The sequence below is a fragment of the Alexandromys fortis genome, unplaced genomic scaffold (assembly GCF_014885135.2).
Source record: "Alexandromys fortis isolate MF-2015 unplaced genomic scaffold, M_Fortis_MF-2015_v1.1 scaffold_90, whole genome shotgun sequence".
NCBI classification, from domain to species: Eukaryota; Metazoa; Chordata; class Mammalia; order Rodentia; family Cricetidae; genus Alexandromys; species Alexandromys fortis.
In genome coordinates this window covers 93,756-115,598 of record NW_026067985.1, presented here as the reverse complement: position 1 = coordinate 115,598, position 21,843 = coordinate 93,756, and the positions used below count along the sequence as shown (strand labels likewise).

At 53.9% G+C, this 21,843-nt stretch overlaps 2 protein-coding genes across 9 annotated transcripts in view; one reads left to right on the top strand and one right to left on the bottom strand.

Moving 5' to 3' along the window:
- Rasal1 (RAS protein activator like 1) overlaps positions 1–5,762 on the top strand; it is a 29,150-nt gene extending 23,388 nt beyond the window's left edge. For 2 of the 7 annotated variants that reach the window (XM_050158942.1, XM_050158944.1), the window contains 5 exons: positions 1,343–1,480; positions 1,557–1,692; positions 2,813–2,933; positions 4,749–4,825; positions 5,050–5,762. In XM_050158942.1, the coding sequence (XP_050014899.1) occupies positions 1,343–1,480; positions 1,557–1,692; positions 2,813–2,933; positions 4,749–4,825; positions 5,050–5,162 (585 nt within the window). In that variant the 3' untranslated portion in view covers positions 5,163–5,762. Of the gene's footprint in view, positions 1–1,342; positions 1,481–1,556; positions 1,774–2,796; positions 2,934–4,670; positions 4,826–5,049 lie in introns of those variants that run through there. The other 5 variants (XM_050158939.1, XM_050158940.1, XR_007594763.1 and 2 more) reach the window with 4 other exon arrangements.
- Positions 5,763–6,402: 640 nt separating this feature from the next.
- The window catches only part of Dtx1 (deltex E3 ubiquitin ligase 1), a 31,497-nt gene continuing 16,056 nt past the window's right edge, over positions 6,403–21,843 (bottom strand). The window contains exons 3-10 of one of the 2 annotated variants that reach the window (XM_050158946.1): positions 20,859–21,558; positions 9,755–9,816; positions 9,340–9,501; positions 9,105–9,166; positions 8,619–8,789; positions 8,353–8,514; positions 8,175–8,264; positions 6,403–7,708 (exon numbers count right to left, since the gene is read on the bottom strand). In XM_050158946.1, the coding sequence (XP_050014903.1) occupies positions 7,484–7,708; positions 8,175–8,264; positions 8,353–8,514; positions 8,619–8,789; positions 9,105–9,166; positions 9,340–9,501; positions 9,755–9,816; positions 20,859–21,558 (1,634 nt within the window). In that variant the 3' untranslated portion in view covers positions 6,403–7,483. The remainder of the gene's footprint in view (positions 7,709–8,174; positions 8,265–8,352; positions 8,515–8,618; positions 8,790–9,104; positions 9,167–9,339; positions 9,502–9,754; positions 9,817–20,858; positions 21,559–21,843) is intronic. The other variant, XM_050158947.1, reaches the window with a different exon arrangement.

Sequence of the window (21,843 nt, the reverse complement as noted above, 5' to 3'; positions counted from 1 at the left end):
CATTTCATAGCTGGGCATTCTGACCAGGTGTGGACACGCACGTGTGGGGGCCACACGGTCTACACCAGGCATCACAGACTCGCATACGATCCATTTCTTCTGCTGGCTGTGTGCAGGCGCACACACATCCAGGCACTCGCCCAACAACTCAGTCACTGGGCACAAGCGTTCCCTGTTGTCCGTGTGTGCCAGGCTCTGTCCTAGGCAGGTGACACCACTGTCTTCCATCCTAACCAGCCCAGGGGAGACTAGGACTTGGCATGTAGGCATGGCTTGCATTTCATTGGCTGTTTGGGTTGTGAGGCTGGGTCCACGGATTGAGAAACTTTGGCAGGGTCGTTTACCTTCATGCCTCAGTTTCCTCATCTTTAAACTGGGGAGACTAACAGGCCCAGTCTCAGAGAGTGGTCATGATCATTGAGTGAGCTGAGGGACGTAAGGTTCCAAAAGCCACAGTCAAGTGCCATGTGCACAGTGAGTTTCCATAAGCAACTGCTGTGGCAAGGATGGTGGTGAGGCAGAGGGGAATGATAGTGATGATGGTGATGATGATGGTGGTGATGATGATGATGGTGATGATGGTGATGATGATGATGGTGGTAATGGTGATAATGATGGTGGTGATGATGATGATGGTGATGATGATAGTGATGGTGATGATGATGATGAGGATGGTGGTGGTGATGGTTATGATGGTGATGGTGGTGAAGGTGGTGGTGGTGGTGGTGATGGTGGTGATGATGATGATGATGATGGTGATGATGATGATGATGGTGGTGGTGATGGTTATGATGGTGATGGTGGTGGTGATGATGGTGGTGATGATGGTGATGATGGTGATGATGGTGGTGATGGTGGTGATGGTGATGATGATGGTGATGATGATGATGGTGGTAATGGTGATAATGATGGTGGTGATGATGGTGATGATGATAGTGATGGTGATGATGATGGTGGTGATGGTGGTGATAGTGATGATGATGGTGATGGTGGTGATGATGGTGATGGTGCTGCTGCTGCTGATGGTGATGGTGATGGTGGTTTTGGTGGTGGTGTTGATAATCCTGGTTATGATGGTGGTAATGATTATTATGGTGATGATAGTGATGATGGTCACAGTGATGATGAGGATGATGGTGTTTATGGGATGCTGGTGATGATGGTATCAGTGATGTTAATGTTTTGCTAGAAGCAAACTTAGTCCCAGAAAAGTCAAGTCACTCAGCAGGTGACAGAGCAGGACTGTGGGGAAGGCACAACAGAACTATGCAGAATGAGAACCTGTCCTTGGTGACCCCCCTGGTGCCATATCCAAAGGGATGCTGCATGTGGCTGCCTACAGGTTCACTCATCCATCCCAGTGTCCTGCATCCGTGCCGTGGAGCGCGTGGATGAGGGTGCCTTCCAACTGCCCCACGTCATGCAGGTGGTGACGCAGGATGGCACTGGGGTGCCACACACCACCTACCTCCAGTGCAAGGTAAGGTGTCACCACAATCAGGGGTGGGGACCACGGTTCAGTCTCACTGTGTTCTGATGGCCTCTACCCCTTGCAGAATGTGAATGACCTCAACCAATGGCTGTCGGCCCTGCGTAAAGCCAGCGCGGCCAACCAGGACAAGCTGGCTGCCTGCCACCCTGGTGCCTTCCGCAGCGGACGCTGGACCTGCTGCCTCCAGGCTGAGCGCTTAGGTGAGGGAGGGGGGTTTGCTAAGGCTCTGCCCTCCCCATCTGCCGATCAGTAGCGTCTCACCCTCGCTTGTGCAGCCAGGAGTAAGTGACTTAGTTTCTCTATTCCTCGGTCTTAACTGGGAAGCGGGGTTGAGGATAGCCCTTCCTCCTTGGTTCTATTAGCTGATACTGAGTTGATATATGCACAGCACCGTCTGGCACATAGTGCTAGCTACACGCAAGTACTGTTTCCAGCATTCCCACTACGTACTAGCTGCCCAGAGCACATGGCCTGACTTGTTGAGGCTAGATGGCAGTGACAACCATGGTGACGATGGATGACAGGTTGTTACACTGCTGCTGGGATGAATATCTGGCCCTGAGCACTCTACCACTGACCCCCATCCCAGCCCCAATACAATTATCACAGTGTTAGAAGGCTCCGGAGACTTAGAGAGTGTCCAAGCCCCAGCCAGTCCCAGGACGGGGGTTGGTGAAGGCTGCCAGGAGATGTGACCTTGAGTGGCTAGAGTTGAGTGGAGATGGTGAGTGAGGGGTGCAAGCCCATGGGTCAATACGGTCTGTATCAGCTTCCTTACTGTTTCTGTGATTAAACTCTCTGCCAAAAGCAACATAGGGGGAAAAAGGGTTAATTTGGCTTACATTTCTAGATGATGATCCATCATTGAGGGAAGCTGGGCAGACATTTGAAGCAGAAACCAAGGAGAAACAGGGCATGCTGGCTCACTAAGAGGTTCACACTCAGCCCAGGACCACCTGCCTAGGGAATGGTGCTGCCCACAGTGGGCTGGGCCCGCCTGAATCAACTAACAATCAACACAATCTGCCACAGACGTGACCATGGGTTAGCCTGATCTGGACATCCTGGTATCTGAGTCTCTCTTCTCAGATGACGCTAGGCTGTTAACAGTTAAAGCTGAACAGGGTCAAAGTTCGTGAGGCTGCAGCTTCTGAATCAGAGTGGAGGCAGGGGGGAGGCTGGAACCCAGGCAGGAGCTACAGGGGGGCTTGGCTAAGTGGAGGAGGTTTGCACAGGAATCGGCATGACAGCTGCGCCTGGAACGGGGCAGAGGCTGCTTGTTCGGAACAAGACTTTCTTGACAGTGCTGTGTACCCTCAGCTGCTGGCTGCAGCCGCACGCACTCAGCCGTCACACTGGGAGACTGGAGTGACCCACTGGATCCTGACGCCGAGGCCCAGGCGGTGTATCGCCAACTGCTCCTGGGGCGGGACCAACTCAGGTGGGTATCACCTGCCTCGTTCCATTGTGTGGCCTCTTCATATTCATTTATTCCCCTTCTCCAGGGTTTCATGGAGCCCAGGCTAGCCTTGAACTTGCTATGTAGCAGATGACCTTAAACTTCTGATCTTCCTGTTTGTACTTCCTCAGTGCCGGCATTATAGGTGTGAGATGCCATGCCTGGTCTGGACTTGCAGGTGTGAGCCACCGTGCTGGGTCTGGCCTTGCAGGTGTGCGCTGACATGCCTGGTCTGGCCTTGCAGGTGTGAGCCACCATGCCAGGTCTGGCTTTGCAGGTGTGTGATGCCGTGCCTGGTCTGACCTTGTACAGGTGTGTGCCACCATGTCTGTTTTATGTGGTGCTGGAGACTGAGCCTCGAGCTCAGACATGGTTGGCAAACTCTCTACCAACTGAGCTGCAGGCCCAGTATTTCTGTTTTCTTTCTTTTTCTGTTTGTCAGTGTTGGGGATAGAACTCAGGGGATTTGCACTCCACTGAGCTCCAGCCCAGCCCTATTTATCCATTTTTTAGTACACTAGCTGAACTTTCAGAGGTGCATGGGCCATGGGACCTTGGTGTCCAGGAAGTCAGGGCTTGGAATGATCTGTAAGGCAGAATGAATTGTTTTAGGTAAGGTTTCTATTGCCGTGACAATACCCCACGACCAAGGCAATGCCAAACAAACAAACAAACAAAACAAAACAAAAAACAAAAAAACAAAACCCTAAAACCAGTTTAATTGGGGGCTTAAGTTTCAGAAGGTTAGACTCCATGGTGGTGGACCAAAGACATAGCAGCAGGAACAGCTGAGAGCTCACATCTCGATCCGAAAGCAGGAGACAGAGAGAGCTAACGGGGAACAGTTTGAATCTCTTGAAACCTCATAGACCACCCCTAGTGACACACCTCTTCCAACAAGGCCACACCTCCTGATCCTTCCCAAACAGTTCCCCAACTGGGAGCCAAGTATTCAAGTATATGAGCCAGGGTGTGTTGTTCTTATTCAAACCACCCCAGGGAGCATGGGAACTTACAGTATGGGGGGCTCCATACTTGGGCACAGTTGGTCTATTTAATTTGGCTTCTGAACCTCCCTGGTATCTCGGGATACCTCCTTCCCTCTTCCTGGCTGGAAGGGCTCTGTTATTATCAAAAGGTTTGTTCCAAGCCACCACAGAGAAGGATCTGTACTGACCTGCCTGGATTCAGATCCTGGCCTGTTGGTGGCTGTGTGGTGTTCAGCTGATCACATGACCTCTCTGTGCCTCAGAGAGCAAAGGAGGAGACAGGGCATTGACTTCACAGTCAATACTGCTAAGGGTCAGGAGCTAATCCAGTGAAAGGGACACCACATAGCTTCCCACATATAGGAGACATTATTCCACTGCATGGGCTTAGGCAAGTTCCTTGGTCTCTGTGTGTGTCTGTGTTTTACCTGGAGAACAGTGTTACTGGTAAGTACCCACCTCATGTAAGCTGCCTGTGTCATTCAATGAATTCATGTGTGGACTTCTTGGTGTAGAGTCTGCTACTCTAGAAATGTCTGTGGTGACAGAGTGGTGATTGGTTGAGATGATGATGGTGATGGTGGTGATGATGATGATGGTGATGGTGATGGTGATGGTGACGATGGTGATGATGATGATGGTGGTGGTGGTGATGATGGTGGTGATGATGATGATAATGGTGGTGGTGGTGGTAATGGGAGTGGTGGTGATGAACCTCTGGTTCCTCCAGCAAGCAGCAGAGAATCTTGGGTAGGAGCAGCACTGTGCCTTGGAAACCAGCTTTGTCCCTTTTCCTCACAACCCTAAGGCTGAAATTGCTGGAGGACTCCAGCCTGGACACAGCAGTAGACATGGGCCCTGGGAAGGACTCAGATGCCACAGATGGTAAGGGAGAAAGGGTTCCCATCTTGTCCCTTGCAAATGCACCCTTTGTCCTCCTGCATTCCCTCATGTTTCCAGTTTACCAGTGGTACCCTATTGCTGCTGAATTTTGGGATTCTTTCTGCATGGGATAAAACTAGAGCCCCAGAGAGCTACTGGGCTCTGGTGACAGCCACCAAGAGCCCAGTTCACCATGCTGACCCCCATGGCCTGCTCTTTCCCTTCAGGGGCCCGCACAGAGGTTCTGGCCCAGCAGAGAGATGCCACCATCCATCTGCTGCAGGTACTTGATGACTTGGAGCAAGCCCACAAGGAGTTCCAGAAGCAAATGGCCCTCTAGGATGCTGGATGCTGAGGAGGTGGAGCCATGGGGGCCTCCTCAGTGTACTCTGGCCCAGGCATCTCCTCGAGGCTGCCTTCTTCACTGCTGTGGCCTGAAGCCTCCCAGACAAAGCCTGGTCCTGTGTGCCCTGTGGCCAGCCAGGGCATGGGAGCCTTTGGCAGGGCCCAGTCTTGTATTGACCACACCTCGCTTTCTTCTCGGAGCCCAGTCTCCACTTTACTGGGTGCACCCTGAGCTGCTGGACACAGCTGTGCCGAGGGCTTTCCTGACTGTCTCGGAAAAGCCCTAAATAAGCTTCTTCCTGTTTCCACTTCTGTGAGTCTCATGATCTCACAGATACTTCTGTATCCCCCTCGCCCCCATCTTATTTGGCGGCCCCAACCTCAGGTTTCTGAAACCAGTTTTTTCCAGAATGGGCTGAGAGCCCAGCATGCCAATTCAGAGCCTTGACGCTGGTCACAGGTTCTTTCTCCCTCTCTGAGCCTCAGTTTACCCTGTATAAAGTGACGAGTGAGTGTGCTTAGCTGTGAAGTGTTAAAATTGGGGTACCCTAGGGGGTCCATGAGATTATTGACTATAAACATAAGTTCCCAGGTCCTGTCTGGCCACTGAATCCATCTGAGGATTTGGGGGGACAGGCATCTGAGTTCTGGGGTTCACAAGTCTGGACTGTGGCTTGAGGTATGAGAGACCCACAGAGGGTGAAATGTTTGGAAAGACTTGGCGGGCAGAGCTGAAGAGCCTGTGAAGCCTCCTGAGTTTGAGTGGACAGAACAAACTCCTGGCTGGATCAAGAGCACCAGAGTCGGTGCAGCGCTATCCCACGTGTGACCAGCAGAGGTCGCCTGGAGCCGGAGCATCACCTCCCACTGCCTTGGGTACACCTGGGCTGCCAGAGGCTCTGTTAGGAGGGAATGTTTCTTCCCGCTCCTTGTTTCAGGGCAGGGTGGCAACCGTAGGCTGGTAAGGTATCTCCCAGCTCTTCCACATCCTCCTGGAGGGCCACGCAGAGTTCCATCATCGTTGTCTCTCTGGCGTGCGTGCGTGTGTGCATGCGCACGCGCATATTCTTGCTGATGAGAAGAGTTCTGTTTCCTTCTCTAGATGCTGTAAGACAGGACAGTGGGCCCATCCACTGTTTTCTCCCGCTGCCCCGGGAAGTGGTCCTATGGTTACCATTGTCTCCCAAGCCGTCACTCCCCAGTGTTCCCTAGAAGCACAAACACCCAGCACCCTCTTGGCAGAAAAAGGCCCGACAAGGAGAAAGACCATTTATTTCTCCACCCACAGTGGGACTGGTAGATTTTTTTTTTTTTCAAAAGAGCAATCGCTGGCGTCCCTTTAAAGCTTGGCCGTCTTCCATCCCAGCAGCCAATCCTCAGAGGCGGAGCTGGTGAGTTGCCTGGGCAACGGGCCTCTGGTTGGCCTGAGAGATCAGCCGCCCACTGCCCACTTCCAAGGCGTGAAAAGTTAACGCTTTGCGGCCTGCTCTCCGTTTTCAATGCGTGGGCTTGAACAAGGCCTCCCCTCGCTCCTGAAGCCAGAAGCTACAGCTTTTGGGTCTCAATGTCTGGAGCGGTTTAGTGGGGGAGAAGCTGGTACAAAGGCAAGAACAACGCCGTTGCCTGGGATAGACAGAGGTCTAGAGATGGGCACAGGAGGAAGAGGTTTGGGGTCCCAGAAAGATAAATAGACACAAGCACAAAATAAGACAGCCTCATCCCCAGTGGCCTGCGGAAATACTACTCTGTGACCTGGGGTTTCTACCCCATTGACTTGCAGTGCCCAGTGGGCGGGTGGCAGAGTTGACATGGGTTAGAGGGATGAGGCAAAGGGGCAGACTGGCCCCTGAAAACCTTGCAGACTCCCCACTTCCCCGGTGCTTGACCCAAGTCCTGGGAAGGGGACACAGTCTATTAAGATGTGATGGAGACACAGGTGGAATCCACAGGATGTGACAATGGGAGCCTTTCTGTCTCTTTTCCCCCCAAACTAGGGGAAGTCAGAGGCACGTGGGTGTACGTGCGTGAGCGCGTGCGTGCAACAGGACACGTGTGTGTGCGTGTGTTGTGTGTGTGTGTGTGTGTGTGGCGTGAAGGGCAAAGCTCCGTCTTTCCCATAGGGAGGTCGCCCTCTCTGGCCGTTCTGTCTCTGCTGCCCTTGCTGGGAGCCGCAGGTTGGAGCCAGCTGGCCTGGTGTCCTCCTGTCACTCCCACTGCCACCGGCCAGGTCCCCTAGTGCTTCAGGCTCCTCCCACCTGCAGGGAGGCGGGTGCCTATCTAGGGGCAAAGCAAGAGGGAAGGCGGGCAACTTGAGCCTCAGGCCTTGGCCATGGCCTCAGATACGCCCTGGGCGGTGAGCTCAGCCAGCACGTTGTCTAGGTAGCTGGCATCGGGGTAGCCGTGGCCGGTGAGGTTGGAACCAAACTCCGTCTTGTGATGAATCTCGTTCCACACCACGGTGTCCGACTCGCCCGTGGTGTTGGATGTTCCGATCGTGAAGATGAGTCTGCGCTCCCAGGCGGTGATGAGCAACCTCAGCACCTGGAGGGGTTGGGGAGGGGGTGGGGTGAAAGTTACAGGCAGCCTGGGGCCTCAGCCTGCTCCATTACCATCCACTGCTTTAGGTTCTGTTGCTTTGGGACCTGCCATCAGTACAGATGAGGCTTAGACCCCTCTCTTGTGAATTAGTCCCAACGATTAAAGATTTGGAGATTTCACAGGAAAACTGAAGGTGCTAGCTTCTTCAGTTAAACAGTAAATGAGAATCGGACAACCTGAAGGACTTGAGAGGGCTGTTTGAGCTCTGTGGCCGTACATAAGTTACTTGACCTCTCTGAGGCGTCTTCAGTGGGTGTGAATGGAATGAAGCAGGCTCGGGACCTGCTGTTAGCATGCTGGTTTGGAAGGAATGATACAGCAGGGGCTGTGGACAAAGAGGAGGCAGGCCAGGAAGATGGTGGCTGGGGACCCCGCCCTCGTTCACTGTGGAGAGCCGGTGGGCACCCACCTTCCGGCCCTTCTCATTGTTGGGTAGGTAGCAGTGGCGAGGGAAGCCTCTGGCGGTGAATTTCTTGCCTGGGTTGGGGTGTTCAGGGCCCTGTGGGGAGAGCAGGAGGGCTCAGATCACAGGCAGGTATTGTCTCTGGAGGGCTCACAGGGTCGGGGCTGTGGTCTGTGGGGCTGACCTGGATGCCCGTCGGGATGTCATAGACGATGCGGATGGTCTGGGTGTCTGCGAAGCCGGGCAGCGAGTGTGGGATGACATGAAACTCCATCTTCCCTGGCGGCTGCGTCCCGGTCTTCTCCCCGTAGATGGCTTTGCAGGTGGGGCACTGCAGGCTGCCGTCCTGGGAAGAGCGTGCTGGTCTGAGGCCCCTGGGGTCCCACCCGGCCCCCAGCCACTACCCAACTCACTACCCGGCACCCACCCACTGCACGCGGGGCAGCCCACCTTGTGGCCCACCTTGTTGCCATTGGAGTACATGGCCACCAGGCAGAGCAGGTGGTACATGTGGCCGCAGCGGCCCAGGCGGCCCACAAGCTCGGGCCTCACACTTTTGGTCCGGAGCACGCCCTCATAGCCAGATGCTGTGACCAGCCGCTCCATGCAGATGGTACAGTCCTGGAGGGCCAGGGAGACAGTGAGGAGGGGGGTCATGAGGAAGGTGACAGAGGGGGGACACTGAAGATGGGGAGATGGGTAAACCTTGGCTCTGACCCCCTCCTTAGACAGCCCCTGAGCAGGGGTTAAATGCTTAAGTACCCAAAGCAAAACCCTGAATGGAAAATGTGGCCTAAAACCGTCTATCTGGTGTGACGCTATTAAACGTAAGCCCCTCCCCCAGGGCCTGGGGAGGAAAAGAGGCCTGGACCGGCAGGAGGAGGCTGGCTGGGAGGAGCTGATCCTGGAAGCTGAGACCCCTCCAGGACGGCTCACCTCATCAGGTGGGTTTTTCACCTTCTGCATGTACCTCCGGACTACATCCTCGGGGTTCTTACCTGCAGAGATGGGGGGACATGTCTCAGGAGGGGTGGGGTCAAGCGCTGGGGTGTAGGTGGGGGGGGAGAGGCGGGAAGGAGGTGGTGAAAGGCGAGCTGAGGGCAAGCAGAGGCCGATGCCTACTGGGTCCTAAGAGCTCTGGGGTTGTGTTTGGGGGTCACACGGGGCCTACTTTTCTTGAGGTGTTTTTTCTTGGTCTTGCGGCACACGCCGGGCACTCCGGGCACAGGCTTCACGTCGCTCTTGCTCACGGGGGGCGGGTGCAGGATGGGTTTGGGGGCTCGTGTGAGGCACACGGGCAGCCCGGCGGCACACAGCAGTATCCCAGTCATCCCTGGGAGTGGGGGTGTAGTGATGAGGGGTAGAGTTGTGACAAGCCACGCCCTCCCTTCATGGTTGGTGGATGCCACAGAGGTTGGAGGGCAGGGCGTCTCCCCAGACTCTGACCCCGCCTACCCAAGGCACTACCCAAAGTTGCAGCCAAGCTAACCCAATGGGAAAGGCCGCTCTTGGGCCCATCCACCAGTTCACGAAAGGGGCGGGGATCATGAGCCTGGTGGGCGGGGCCTCATTGGGTTGGGTCTTACCTGCCAGTGCTGGATGCACAGGGCCGGTGCCATTCAAGTTCTTCACGGGGAGCGCCGGAACCCTGTGGGGATGAGTAGAGGTCCCAGCTGGACTCCAGACCCAAGACTCCGTGCTAAGGACCCTGGTTTGCTTTTACCTCAGGCTTCCTCCGGGCACACCTCATCCCCTCTGCCTCTCTGTCATCCCTATGAGCCACCAGGAAACCCCATCCCATCTTGGGCTCCTGTCAGCGATGGGGTACAGTCAGGGGACTCTAATGGAAACATCCTTAGGCTTAGTTCTGACTCTTATTTTTACACATGCTCTCATGTAGCCCAGGCTGGCCTTAAACTTGAACTGTAGCCAAGGATGCCCTTGAACTTCTGATCCTCCTGCCTCACATCCCACGTGCTGAGGTTGCAGGTGTGTTCCATCATACCCAGTTTTCTGTGGTGCTGGGGACTGAACCCGGAGCTTCCACATCCCAGACTCGAGCTCCTCTTCTTACTACAGACGGCCTCCTCCCACCAGAGAGTATTTGGGCCCCAGTTCCCTCTCCTCTGGTCTGAAACCCAACTATTGGCGAGCTAGCTTCTCTTAAGTTTTTTTTTTTTAATTATTATTATTTTCGAGACAAGGTTTCTCCGTAGCTTTTTTGGTTCCTGTCCTGGAACTAGCTCTTCTAGACCAGGCTGGCCTCGAATTCACAGAGATCCTCCTGCCTCTGCCTCCCGAGTGCTGGGATTAAAGGTGTGTGCCACCACCACCCGGCTTAAGTTTTGTTCAATAGAGAGCAAGCACTCTGGAAAGGATTCAGCACACATGCAAGTTGGGAAACACTGCACTGTCTCTTGCTCCAAGATTCCCAACTTATTTGAGCACAATAAAGGCTCTGTTAAGTCCTGACAGCAGGATTCACACAGATAAAGAGCCCCTGGAAAAAACTATTCTTTGCCTTTTAGGGACAACCACAGTTGCTTCTGTCTCTTGGTTCAGCCCCTGATCAGCTGGTGGCACACGGCACATCATGTCGGCCTTTGTGCCAGTTTCTCCATCTGTGGAGTGGGCACGGTGCGGTGCCTGCTTTTTGTTTACTGAGAGGGGCACAAATCCCAGAAGTTAAGGAGTATTCTGAAAGCATCATCATCACTATCATCACCATCATCACCACCACCATCATCACCATCATCATCATCACCATCATCACCACCATCATCACCATCATCATCACCACCACCATCATCATCACCACCATCATCACCATCATCATCACCACCACCACCATCATCACCACCATCATCACCATCACCATCATCACCACCATCACCACTATCACCACCATCAATTCCATTACCATCTAGGCCCATCCTTGGGGAAGTTGCTGGGACAATCTGAAGTCATTGCTTCCATGGGAGGAGGGAAGGGGGAGAGGTTTGGGTGCCCTGAGCCCTGAGGTCAGTGGAAGTGACATGTAGGCACTGAGCCTCAGTTTCCCTACCTTTAATGAGGAGTCATGTGAGGATTCAAGAGCTTCTCCTTCTGCAATGTGGCAGGACCCCAAATGGGAAGGGCTGAACATGTGAACGGCCTTAGGCTGTGTCCCCACCCTTCAAGACCTTTCTGGAGGACAGCACTACCCTGATTGTTACTTTCCATACTTACAGGGCAGCAGAGAGGTGGCCATGGCTTCCAGCCTGCCTCCCCCTTTATGTATGAACACTACATGTGGACACACCAGCTGAAGTCCTCCCCTCATCTCTGCCTTCCCACTTCCCTTTCCTTTCTGCCTCACGAGAACGCCCCTCTTCTTATTCAGTACAGTTGGTAATATGGGCAGGGAGAAAAATATTTAGCATCCACACCACGACATACTTGTCTCCTACCAGTGTCAGGCATGACTAATCCATCACAGCTCTCTGAAGCCCAAAGAATCCACAACACAGCTCTCCAGTCAGCCTCTATCAATCAGGATAGTCAGATTGCTACCTCAGATACATGATGCCCAAAGTCTGGTTCAAATGATTCCCCATTTTGCTGAGTCTCTATTCCTGGGAAATGGACAGGAAGAGGAGTCTTGAGATCTTGGCCACACTCATATTTCAAGAGTAGCTTTAAAAACGATTATCTTTCTTTCTTTTTAGGGGCCTGCACTACCGGGAGGAGGGCTGTGTGGAGCCTGATGGTGCAGCATTTCTATGTCATAGGGGACAGTCCCAAGGTGGTACACACCCTCTTGCAGTCTGCAAGCTGCCTGAGAGAACCTTCCGCAGCACAGTTCCCATGCCGCCAAGCGTGGGTGCCCTGGGGGGTGGCCCTTTTGATGTGGGAGATACCACTTCCTCCCAGGCATCGAGAATATCTCCCTGGACAAGCACTGCCACCCAGGGCCTCCAGTAAGGGGGGCACTAAGCCTTCGCTCCTGCCCTGCCTTCTTGGGGCCTTGGGTTGGCAAAGGGTCTCAGGACAGGCTTTCCCAGGGCCTGCTACCATTCCCAGCCCTTGTCGGCTACCATGTGTCCTCTGCCCTCCATCCTGCTGAGGCTAGCCCTTTGCACAGAGAAATGGCTGACCATCTGATCGGGCCCCTGCTATGCTTTGAACCTCGTTTCCTGTGCATGCACCTTCTTGCACACTCTACACCAGCCTCGCCGATCTCCTCACACACACCAGGCTCATTCCCACCGCAGGGCTTTTGCACCAACTATCTCTTGCACCCTCCCTCACAGAGGTCGCTGGTTCAAGGCTGACTTCCTAGACAGCCTGTTTCTTCCCATCTTACTGTTTCCTTGGCGTTAGCATGGATGCAAGGAGGTCTCCATGCACTATCCACACAGCCAGGCCCTGGGCCATTTGGCCCACCTCTATCTCTGGCCTCCCCCCCTCCCCTTGGGCTCCTCCTCACATTCAGTGGTTTCTTTCTTTCTTTTTTATTTCCAGTGGTTTCTCTAATGTGTGGGCCACGCCCCTTTTCTAGCCTTTGCACGCCTGTGGTTCCCCACCTCTATCTCCAACTAGGTCTCTCTGGGTGACCCTGGACAGAGGGGAAGTTCATCTGGCCTGCAGCCGACGCTCGCTCGACACGGCAGCGCGAGTGGGCAAAAATGGTGGGGACTGTGTTGTTCTAAGCACAGGCTCAGAGCCCACTGTCCCTGGGTGTTCTCCAACCATGCCTTAAGGGAGCCACAGAGCAGGTGCTTGGAGAACACTTCCTGCAGCTTCCAGACTGTGGTCATGCCGAGGCAAGCATGCTCAGGGGGCCTCCTGAAGAACAGCAGCAGCGCACACCTGCCTTCTCTAAGGAGTCCCCAGTAAGGGTGCTAATCCCTCACAGGGCAGGGCCCACAGCAAGACTTCTGGAAAGACTGCACTGAACCGGGTTCTCTTCCCATGGCTCAGAGGCTGAGGGATGGGGGAAATCATCTCCTTCCCCAGCCTCATAAAAAAGGTCCCTTTCCCCACCAGCCTCCGCGTCTCTCCTTTGAACACAGGCTGTACTCCTTCTTATCCAGGAGGGACCGAGTTCATCTCTCATTGAGGATCTGGGCATTTTCCGTCTTGTTTTCTAGTTGTGTGTTTCACCTCTTATCTCGTCTGCCAGATTTCTAGCTCTGGGAACTACCCAACCCTGTGACCCCAGGACAGAGGATAACAAAACAAGCTCCCAGTAATGAACAGATAAGAAACTAGCTCACTACCTCTGGGGTCTCTTGGTTATCATTAGAAACAAGGGCTCCAATTCCAGATGTTCCCTCCAATCTCCCAAACAAGATCGCAACAGATATCAAATAAATAATATGCATACCACTATTATCAAATTTGCACCCATGGCAGACATCAGCAATCAAACCCAGCACTCCTCCCCGCACAGCTAGGATGGAACTTGGGAATCACCCTCAATACCACACTCTAGGAACTCCGTACTTCCAGGGCAAAGACACAAGTGAGACGGCCGGTCATGGACCCTGCACCTAATAACACGATGACGTTCAAAGAGCGAAAGTGACATCACTGGGATCCCCTCCCCCCTAGCTGGCTTGTGATGCTCTTGGCAGCAGGACCTGGAATTTCTGGGTCCAACTCTGGGCTGACCCAACTGGGTTGGCCAAGGTTGGGGGTGTTGTGGGTCTGAGACCTACGGGGTTGGGTAAAGTCTCAGAGCTGGACCACAGAGCTAGCTCAGGGGCTGTACAAGTAACCTCATGGTAGGCCATTGGTTGTCCATCAGAGTGAGTCACCTCTTCCGAGAGCAAGAGCCCCACCAGTGCTCCTGTAGGTCTTCTGAGTCTCCATCTCTCCATGTTTGCCTTGCCCAGGAATGCCAAGCTCTCCGACGGTGGTTTTCTTGTCTCCCATGAGCCTCAGACCTTCTAGGGGATGCCTAACATATGTATGCAGCAGCCCCCAGGGAGCCCTCAAAGGCCCTGGCCTCAGTGCAGGTGGAGAGGAGAGGGCAGAAGTGAAACCATGCCATCTGGGGAGAAGAAAGTCCCCTGCCCACCCTTTCCCCTCTCTAGAAGGTCCCGCGGGAACTCGGGGATGCTCTCATTACCTGCCGCCTTTCAGTCCCACTCCACCTGGGAGCCAAGTCCCTGCCCCTAGGGTCACCTGGGGCCACCGCCTGCACACCCATCTGTGGAGATAAGGCCAGGCCTGGGAGATGGAGCCTGAGCTCAGGAGTTCACCATCAGTGATCTGGGGCCCTATGTTCACGTTGTCTTCCACCACGGCCAGCTCTGACCACCTGCAGGCCTCAGTTTTCCCTCTGTCAAATGACTCCTCTCCCTATCTACCTCCCAGGGTGCACCCCACAACTTTGAGCCCTGGCTGACATTGGGGATTCAGATTTCTCTGATCCTGGGGCTCAGTCTTGCTTTCAAAGATAGATTTATTTTGTGTGTGTATATATGTTCTCTTTCAAGGTCTGCCTCCCTCCCCCCCCCCAGCAACGGGTGGAGCCCAGGTAGGGGAGGGCCAGCTGGTTGCTGTTCCCACGCCCTGGGGAGCACACAGCACACAGTGCAGACAGGAGTTTGTGGCTTGGCTTCCCAGGGAGAGGGCAGGAAGTGCTTCAGGTGGAGGCTGGCTGGGGAGGCTTTGGGTTTGACCTTGTGGTGAGGTGGTGACCCTGCCTCATCACAGCTACCCTGGCCAGGAAAGGGGGATGGGTGGGAAAACAAGGCCCCTCCCTTCCCAGGTTCAGGCTCCTACACAACTTTGGTTTGTGAACATTTTAGAGCCATTTAAACAAAAAGAACTGGAGAGAGAAAGCCTGATGCCATTCAGCAGACACAAAATCACAAGAAATAAGAATAAGCAAGGGTTGGGGGTGTTGCTCAGTGGGTAGAGCACTTGCCTAGCATTTATATGTCCTGGATTTGACCCCCCAGCACCCCGCAAACCTGGCACGGTGGCACACACATGTAAATCCAGCACAAAGAGGGCGGGAGACAGGGGGATCAGCAGTTCAAGGTTATCCTCAGCTATGTAGCGAGTTTAATGCCAGCCTGGGCTACATGAGACCCTGTCTTAAGATACATATAGCGCAACTCACCTCTCCCCCATATACAACCAGGCACATCTCTCCTTAGCTGAAGACTCTTAGCACCAGATTAATTCAGTTAAAGCAAACCAGGTCCCACAGCCTGTACACACTCCGGCCTCACCACAGCAGTCCAGTTCCTGCCTTGGGGCCTTCTTACAGTCTGTTCCCTTCCAGCCATGCTGCCTCCCCACCCCGAGTCTCAGTATCAGGCCAGGCTGGCCTATCACAATCTGCACACCTCAGCCCTCCAATAGCTGGGGTTATAAGTATGTGTCTCCATGCCTCTTGCTTCTTTCTTCACCACCCCGTTTATTTATTTTGTGTATATGTACGTGTGTGCATGTACTGTGGTGTGCATATGGACGTCAGAGAACAACTTCCCAGAGTCCTCTCTTTCTACCACATGGTTCCCAAGGATTGAGGTCAATTTGTCAGGCTTTGCAGTAAGCAACTTTACCTGCTGGGCCGTCTTGCTGGTCCCCTGATGTGGAATATTATTTTGACTCGGCAAAGATGTGTTACCTTTGTTTAATTGTGTAAAGATGTGTTGCATCTGTTTCATCTTGCCTGCCTAAGGCACCCGATTGGTCTAATAAAAAGCTGAGTGGCCAATAGCTAGGCAGAAAAGGGATAGGTGAGGGCTGACGGGCAAAGAGGATAAATAGAGGGGAATTCTAGAGAGAGAAAGAGGAGGAAAGAGGAGAGAAGAGAATGAGGGAGAAAAAGAGGGACATGCCCAGGGCAAGAAGCTAGGCAGCCACCAGACAGACAAGCAAGGTATACAGAAAGAAAGAATGAAAGAAAGAAAGAGAAAGGAAGGAAGAAAAAAAAAAAGGTAAAGAGCCCCGAGGCAAAAGCTAGAGAAAATGAAGCTGGTTAATTTAAGTTAGAAGAGCTAGCTAAGCTGGGCTGTGGTGGCACACACCTATAATCCCAGCACTCAGGAGGCAGAGGCAGGTGGATCTCTGTGAGTTCGAGACCAGCCTGGTCTACAAGAGCTAGTTCCAGGACAGGATCCAAAAGCTACAGAGAAACCCTATCTCAAATAAACAAACAAACAACAACAACAACAACAAAAACTAGCTAGAAAGGAGCCTAAGCTAGGCTGAGCATTCAAAACCAATAATAAGTTTCCCTGTCATGATTTGGGAGCTGGTTGATGGCCCAAAAGAAAAAGCCTGGAACAGCCCCCCTTTTTTGAGATAGGGGTTCCCTATGTAACCCAAGATGGCCTCAAACTCCCAGCAATTCTCCTGCTTCCGTTTCTGGAGTGCTCAGATTAAAGGTATGCACCACCATGCCTGGCTCTGGCTGGCTTCTTTAGTCTCTTTCTCCTTGCACATATGCAACTTTTTAAAGAAAAATTATACCGTCTTAAAAATAATGCAATAAAATAAAAAGCCACCACGGCCACCCTTGCTTTTCTGTGGTCCCGTCGCAGCGCTAAAGCTGCCTTCTAGCCTGTTCTAGGATGCGTTTCTTTTGGGTTCTGTTTGTCTTGATGAGGCTGTAAGCTCCTGGATGGCAGGGACTGCCTGCTGTGTCCCAGGGTCCCCCGTGGTGCCTGCCATACAATGGTTCTTTAATAAATGGGGAATTTGATTGACAGAGGTAGGTCATGCTGGGAGCTGGGGAAGATGTCCGCTTAACACGGTCATGGCATGGGCAGGGCTAACATGAAGAGAGGGGCAGGAGGAGTGAGGGAAATAAGCCAGTCATGGACCACAGGGAATCCCTGAGGGCCTGCAAGCAAGAAAAGGCTTGTACGACCCAGGTGTTCAAACAGCGCCGGCCTGGTGCCCGGCACCTGTTCAGTTGGCAGAGTTGCACAGGCTAACAGGGAAGGGGGAGAAGGGTGCAGCCTGGGAAACACAGGGGATGCAATGGGAGCTGTTGCCGTGGGTTTCTATGATGGAGATAGGCAATGCTGGTGAAGTTGAGATGAGATTGCGGACGGGGTATGCTCTGTAAACAGAAACGGGCCTGCAGCTGTCCCCATGTGGGGCGGAAAGTCTGACTTGGTTCCTCTGCCCTGCAGCTGTGTTCCACAGCGATGGACACTGACCTCCCGTGAGACAGGGCGGATCTTCCCACCCTGTGTGTCCCCCAGGCCCACCCTGCCAGCTGGCTCCTGGCCCCAGCACAGGGAGAGTGGAAAAAACCGTGGCCTGTCCCCACTGGCTGTGTGACTCTGGGCAGGTTGATCCCCCTCTCTGGGCCTCCCTCCTGGTCCCCCTCCAGTGATGATGTGAGAATCACATCACAGAGCAAGGAGTCCTTGACCCCTCTGCACGCTGATCACACCCAGTAGGTGTGAGGATTTCATACACTGGTTAGCCCTGGACAGGAGTAGGGTGGGACTGTGTGTGTGAGGTGGGGAAACTGAGGCTGAAGAGGTGAAACTACTTCTGGAGGTCACCCCAGCTGGAAGGTGGCAAAAAGAAAAGTTGAAGGGAGGGGCTGAGAGGAAAAGGAATGGGTGGGCGGCGGGGCACGGAGAGCTGTGAAGGGAGACACAGAGACATGCAGGACCTAAGCGCTGGATCCCGGAATCCCAGAGCGGATGAAGATGGATGCAGTGGCCAGTGAGGGCCTCACCCAATATGGCCATGTCCTCCCAAGAGGAGGCAACATAAGGACATCAGGGGACAGGATACCCTGAATCTGAGGGGTAGGACTTAGGGGAGAGCCAGCCTCACCCCATCCTCAACCTTGGGTTTCTAGACTCAGGAGCTCAGAATTCAAATTCTGCAGCTCAAGCCCTTGGGTTGGTGGGTGAAGGAAAAGACTCAGAAGTAAGGGCTGTGAGGGGCCATGGACTGGGTGGGTGGGGACTGCCTGATTCACAGAGAGACCCATAACTCTTTCCTAGTCTAGTTCACATGACAGGACCAGGGGTTGGCCAATGGGTCCCTCCCCATCCCTCTTCCCTGCGACCCATCCATTCCTCATGCTGAGTCAGGGGGGTTTATTTCTTGGGGATTCTTGGAGAAGATTGGGGAGTCTTGACATAGACTCGTCAGGCTGAGAGGGGGGTCCGCATGGCCGAGTGGGACAGGAGTGGGGTGTATCGAATGACCAATACCTCCAGGAGATGGTTTTCTCCTCCCCATGTCCCTCTCTAGCTCAAGCACACTCTATGGCTTTCAGCTGCTGGAGGCACTAACCCCAAACTCTCTCGAGGTTCCCGAGTTTGGCTCTAACCCTCCCCCCATTCAGACAACTGTTTTCCCCATTCACTAAGGAGGCTGTACCTCTGTGTGGTTTCTAGAACCTTCTAGGTATGTTCAGCCTCCACTCCTATGTACCTGAAATGCCCATCCTTTCTCCTAGGTACAGATAGAATATCCCAGCACTGCCCTGGACACACCTTGTTCTCTGAACTCCCTAGAAACACGTGCTCTTCCCCATGGTGGCCTGTCCCAACCACTCACTCCCTCTGGACCACACATTACCCTGTTCCACCTCCCTATACCTCCCCGCTCCTCCCAAAACTGTGCCCACCGACTCCCTTGATCACCATGTGTCTGTCTTCTGTGTGGTTGGAAGAACTCAGCCTTGTGAGCTCACACCCAGGGCACACTTGTGGAGAATGAACACGCATCAGGAAAAGCTGAGTGATTTATATCGTGTGTCCCCAAGGAGTGGCTCCCAGCACTGTCCTCAGTGACCCATGAAGTGTGTGCAGAAATGGGGTGCATGACACGGCTCAGAGGGTACAGATGTCTGCTGCCAAGCCTGATGATCTGAGAGCCATGCCGGGGGTCAGTGCAGAAGGGGAGGGAACTCCCGCAAGCTGTCTCTTGATCTAGACACACATGATTTGGAACGCACGTGCATGCGCGCTTGCACACACACACATGCACACACATCAATCACACACCAATATGTAAGTGACCTTACAATGCAGAGAACACGTGTGTGTGTGTCTGTCTGTCGTCTCTCTGTGTACACACATGTATGCTGGTGCCTGCAAAGGCCAGAAGAGAGCACAGGTTCTCCTGGAGCTGGAGTTACAGGTGGTTGTGAGCTGGCGTATGGGTGCTGAGAATTGAACTTGGGTCCTCTGGAAGAGCAGCCAGCACTCTCCAGGCCTCTCCCTCCAGAACGCGAAGCTCAGCAGCTGATGGGTCTGCCATAGGGGTTGTCCACTGAGCCCTGAGATTCTGTCTGAGACTACAGCGATACACAGCTGTGCTTGGTGTTTATGTGGGTGCTAGGGAGCCAAACTCAGGTCTATGTGCTTGTACCCCAATATCCTCAGCCTGCACTTTTAGCCTCCTCCCAGGACATCCTCACCTGTCCCCCTCTGTCCTTTTGGATCTCAGCCTGTTCTTTCCCATTACAGGAAGATCCTGGTGGAGACCCCAAGGGTCACCACTGCCAACTCTAGGGCCATATCATAGTTGCTTTTAGTGTTTCCTTCCTCTTGGGGACCCTCACTAACTCCAGCCCTGATCTCTTCTGCCCTCCCAGTTCTGGCTGTGAGTCTCCCTGTCACCTCTTCCAGGCTGCTCCTCTGTCCAGGGTGGTCTCACAGCAGCTCCCTGGGTCCCTGTCTTGTGGCCTGGGGCATTAAACCCTGTGATTTCCATACTGGGTTCTAGTCCTCAGTCTTTAGTGTGGTCCTAATGTGAAGATCAGGTGGTGAAAAGATCCCCCAAAACAACAACAACAACAACAACAGCAGCAGCAGCAGCAGCAGCAGCAGCAGCAGCAGCAGCAGCAGCAGCAGCAGCAAGTCTCTCGTCTCTCGTTGAAGCAAGAGACTAGTTCCCTCTGGCCTGCTTCCGAGCCAGGTCATTTCAGTCCCTGTAGGTCAGCTTGGAAAGTAACATTAAGAACCCAAAGTAACTGTGATGTTTCTTTCAAGAAACTAGCTACTACTCCAAGGTCACAGTGGCCTGGAGCAGGTGAGATTCCTATGCTCCCAAAATTTCTTTCAGAAAGGCAAGACGGCTCAGATGGTAAAGGGGACTTGCCATCAAGCCTGACATCCCGAGAGTTCGATTCCTTGCCCACAGTAAACAAAACACCCATCACTGGCTCTGTTAGTCTGGGCTGAACCCCTGCTCTCCTAGGTGATGGACAGAAGGTATCTCTTTTTTATAGCCTCTGGAATTGTCTTGGGGAAGGTGTCACTAACTGACACTAAGAAAGTTTGGCAAATAATAAAATATATTGGGGTTAGGAAGATGGCTCAGTGGATCAAGTGCTTGCCACACAATGATGAAGATTTAAGTTCCATGGCTCAGGAAGGTGTGTGTGTGTGTGTGTGTGTGTGTGTGTATGTGTGTGTGTGTACACGTGTGTGTGTAACAGTCAGACAATGGCAGTCATGGTCCCCAAGAGTTTATTTGCCAACCAGCTTAACCAGATGGTGAGCTGGGACACCTGTCAGCTGTAAAGGGGATAATGGTGGTCTCTGCCTCATGGGGTCCTGCTGTCCAGCTTGCTAATCGGCTCCACCACAAAGCGAGTCCGTGAGGGGTAGCCCACACCAGTACGTTTTCCACCCTAGCCTTGGCCCTAGTAGGCAGTGGCCCCTGGGTGCCCTTCCGGAGGAGATGGGGACTTCTTACCCTGGCGGGATGGAGGCGCGTGCGCTGACGGTAGTGGCTCGCTGGGGTCCTGGCCGGCTGAGGTTATTCTGGCCGGTGGGCGCTCCGTTGGGGGCGTTGGGACTCCTCGGGGGAACTCCTGGAGGAGGCGCGGGCTCCGTGGGGACGGCGGCAGGTGCTGCCCAGAGCGCGGCCCCGGCGAAGGTGGCGCTGGGGCGCACAGCGAGCGCACCCGGGGGCCCTCCTGGCGGCAGCGGTGGAGGGGGCGGTGGGGGCGCTGGAGGTGCTGCTGGCGCAATGGGCGCTTTGCGGCGCTGCGATGCCAGGATGGCGTTGGAGGCGGCGCGCGTGCTGTTGACCAGCAGGCACTGCTGACAGGAGCAGGGCTGACCCGAGTTGGCTCCCACGGGCCAGGACTGCGACTTGGGGATGGAACCGACCGTGAGTGGGTAGGCCAGGTCCAGGCGGCGGCGCAGGCGGCGGCGGCGGCGCGTCTGGCGGTTCATCTGGGACATGCTGTTGAAGTAGATGAGGTAGCAGAAGCCGAGCGAGGAGAGGTCAAGCCACGGGTGCTGCTTCTCGTACGCGTTCTGGATGGTGATGCAGATGTCCATGTCGTAGGCCGTCCACGCGCCGCCATCGTTTTCCCACTCCCACACGATGCCCTTGCCCGGAGCTGACGATGGGTCATAGAAGTTCCGTCGCACTGGGCGCATGGTGCCTGCGCTCAGAAAGGAGAGGTGTGTCAGCACAGACCCCTAAGGGGAGCTTCAGGACCAGGAAGTGGATCTGTGCAGACAGGAGGGTCAAGACATAGGGACTGGGCCGATGAGATGGCTCAGCAGGTGCTTGTCACTGAGCCTGACAACATGGTTTCAATCTCATGATTCCACTCCAATCACATGTTGGAAGGTGAGCCTCGGCTCCTTCAGGCTGTGATCTATCCTCCAATAAACTAATAAATAAAAGCAATAGAAATTTAAAAGGCATGGGGGCTTGGGAAAAA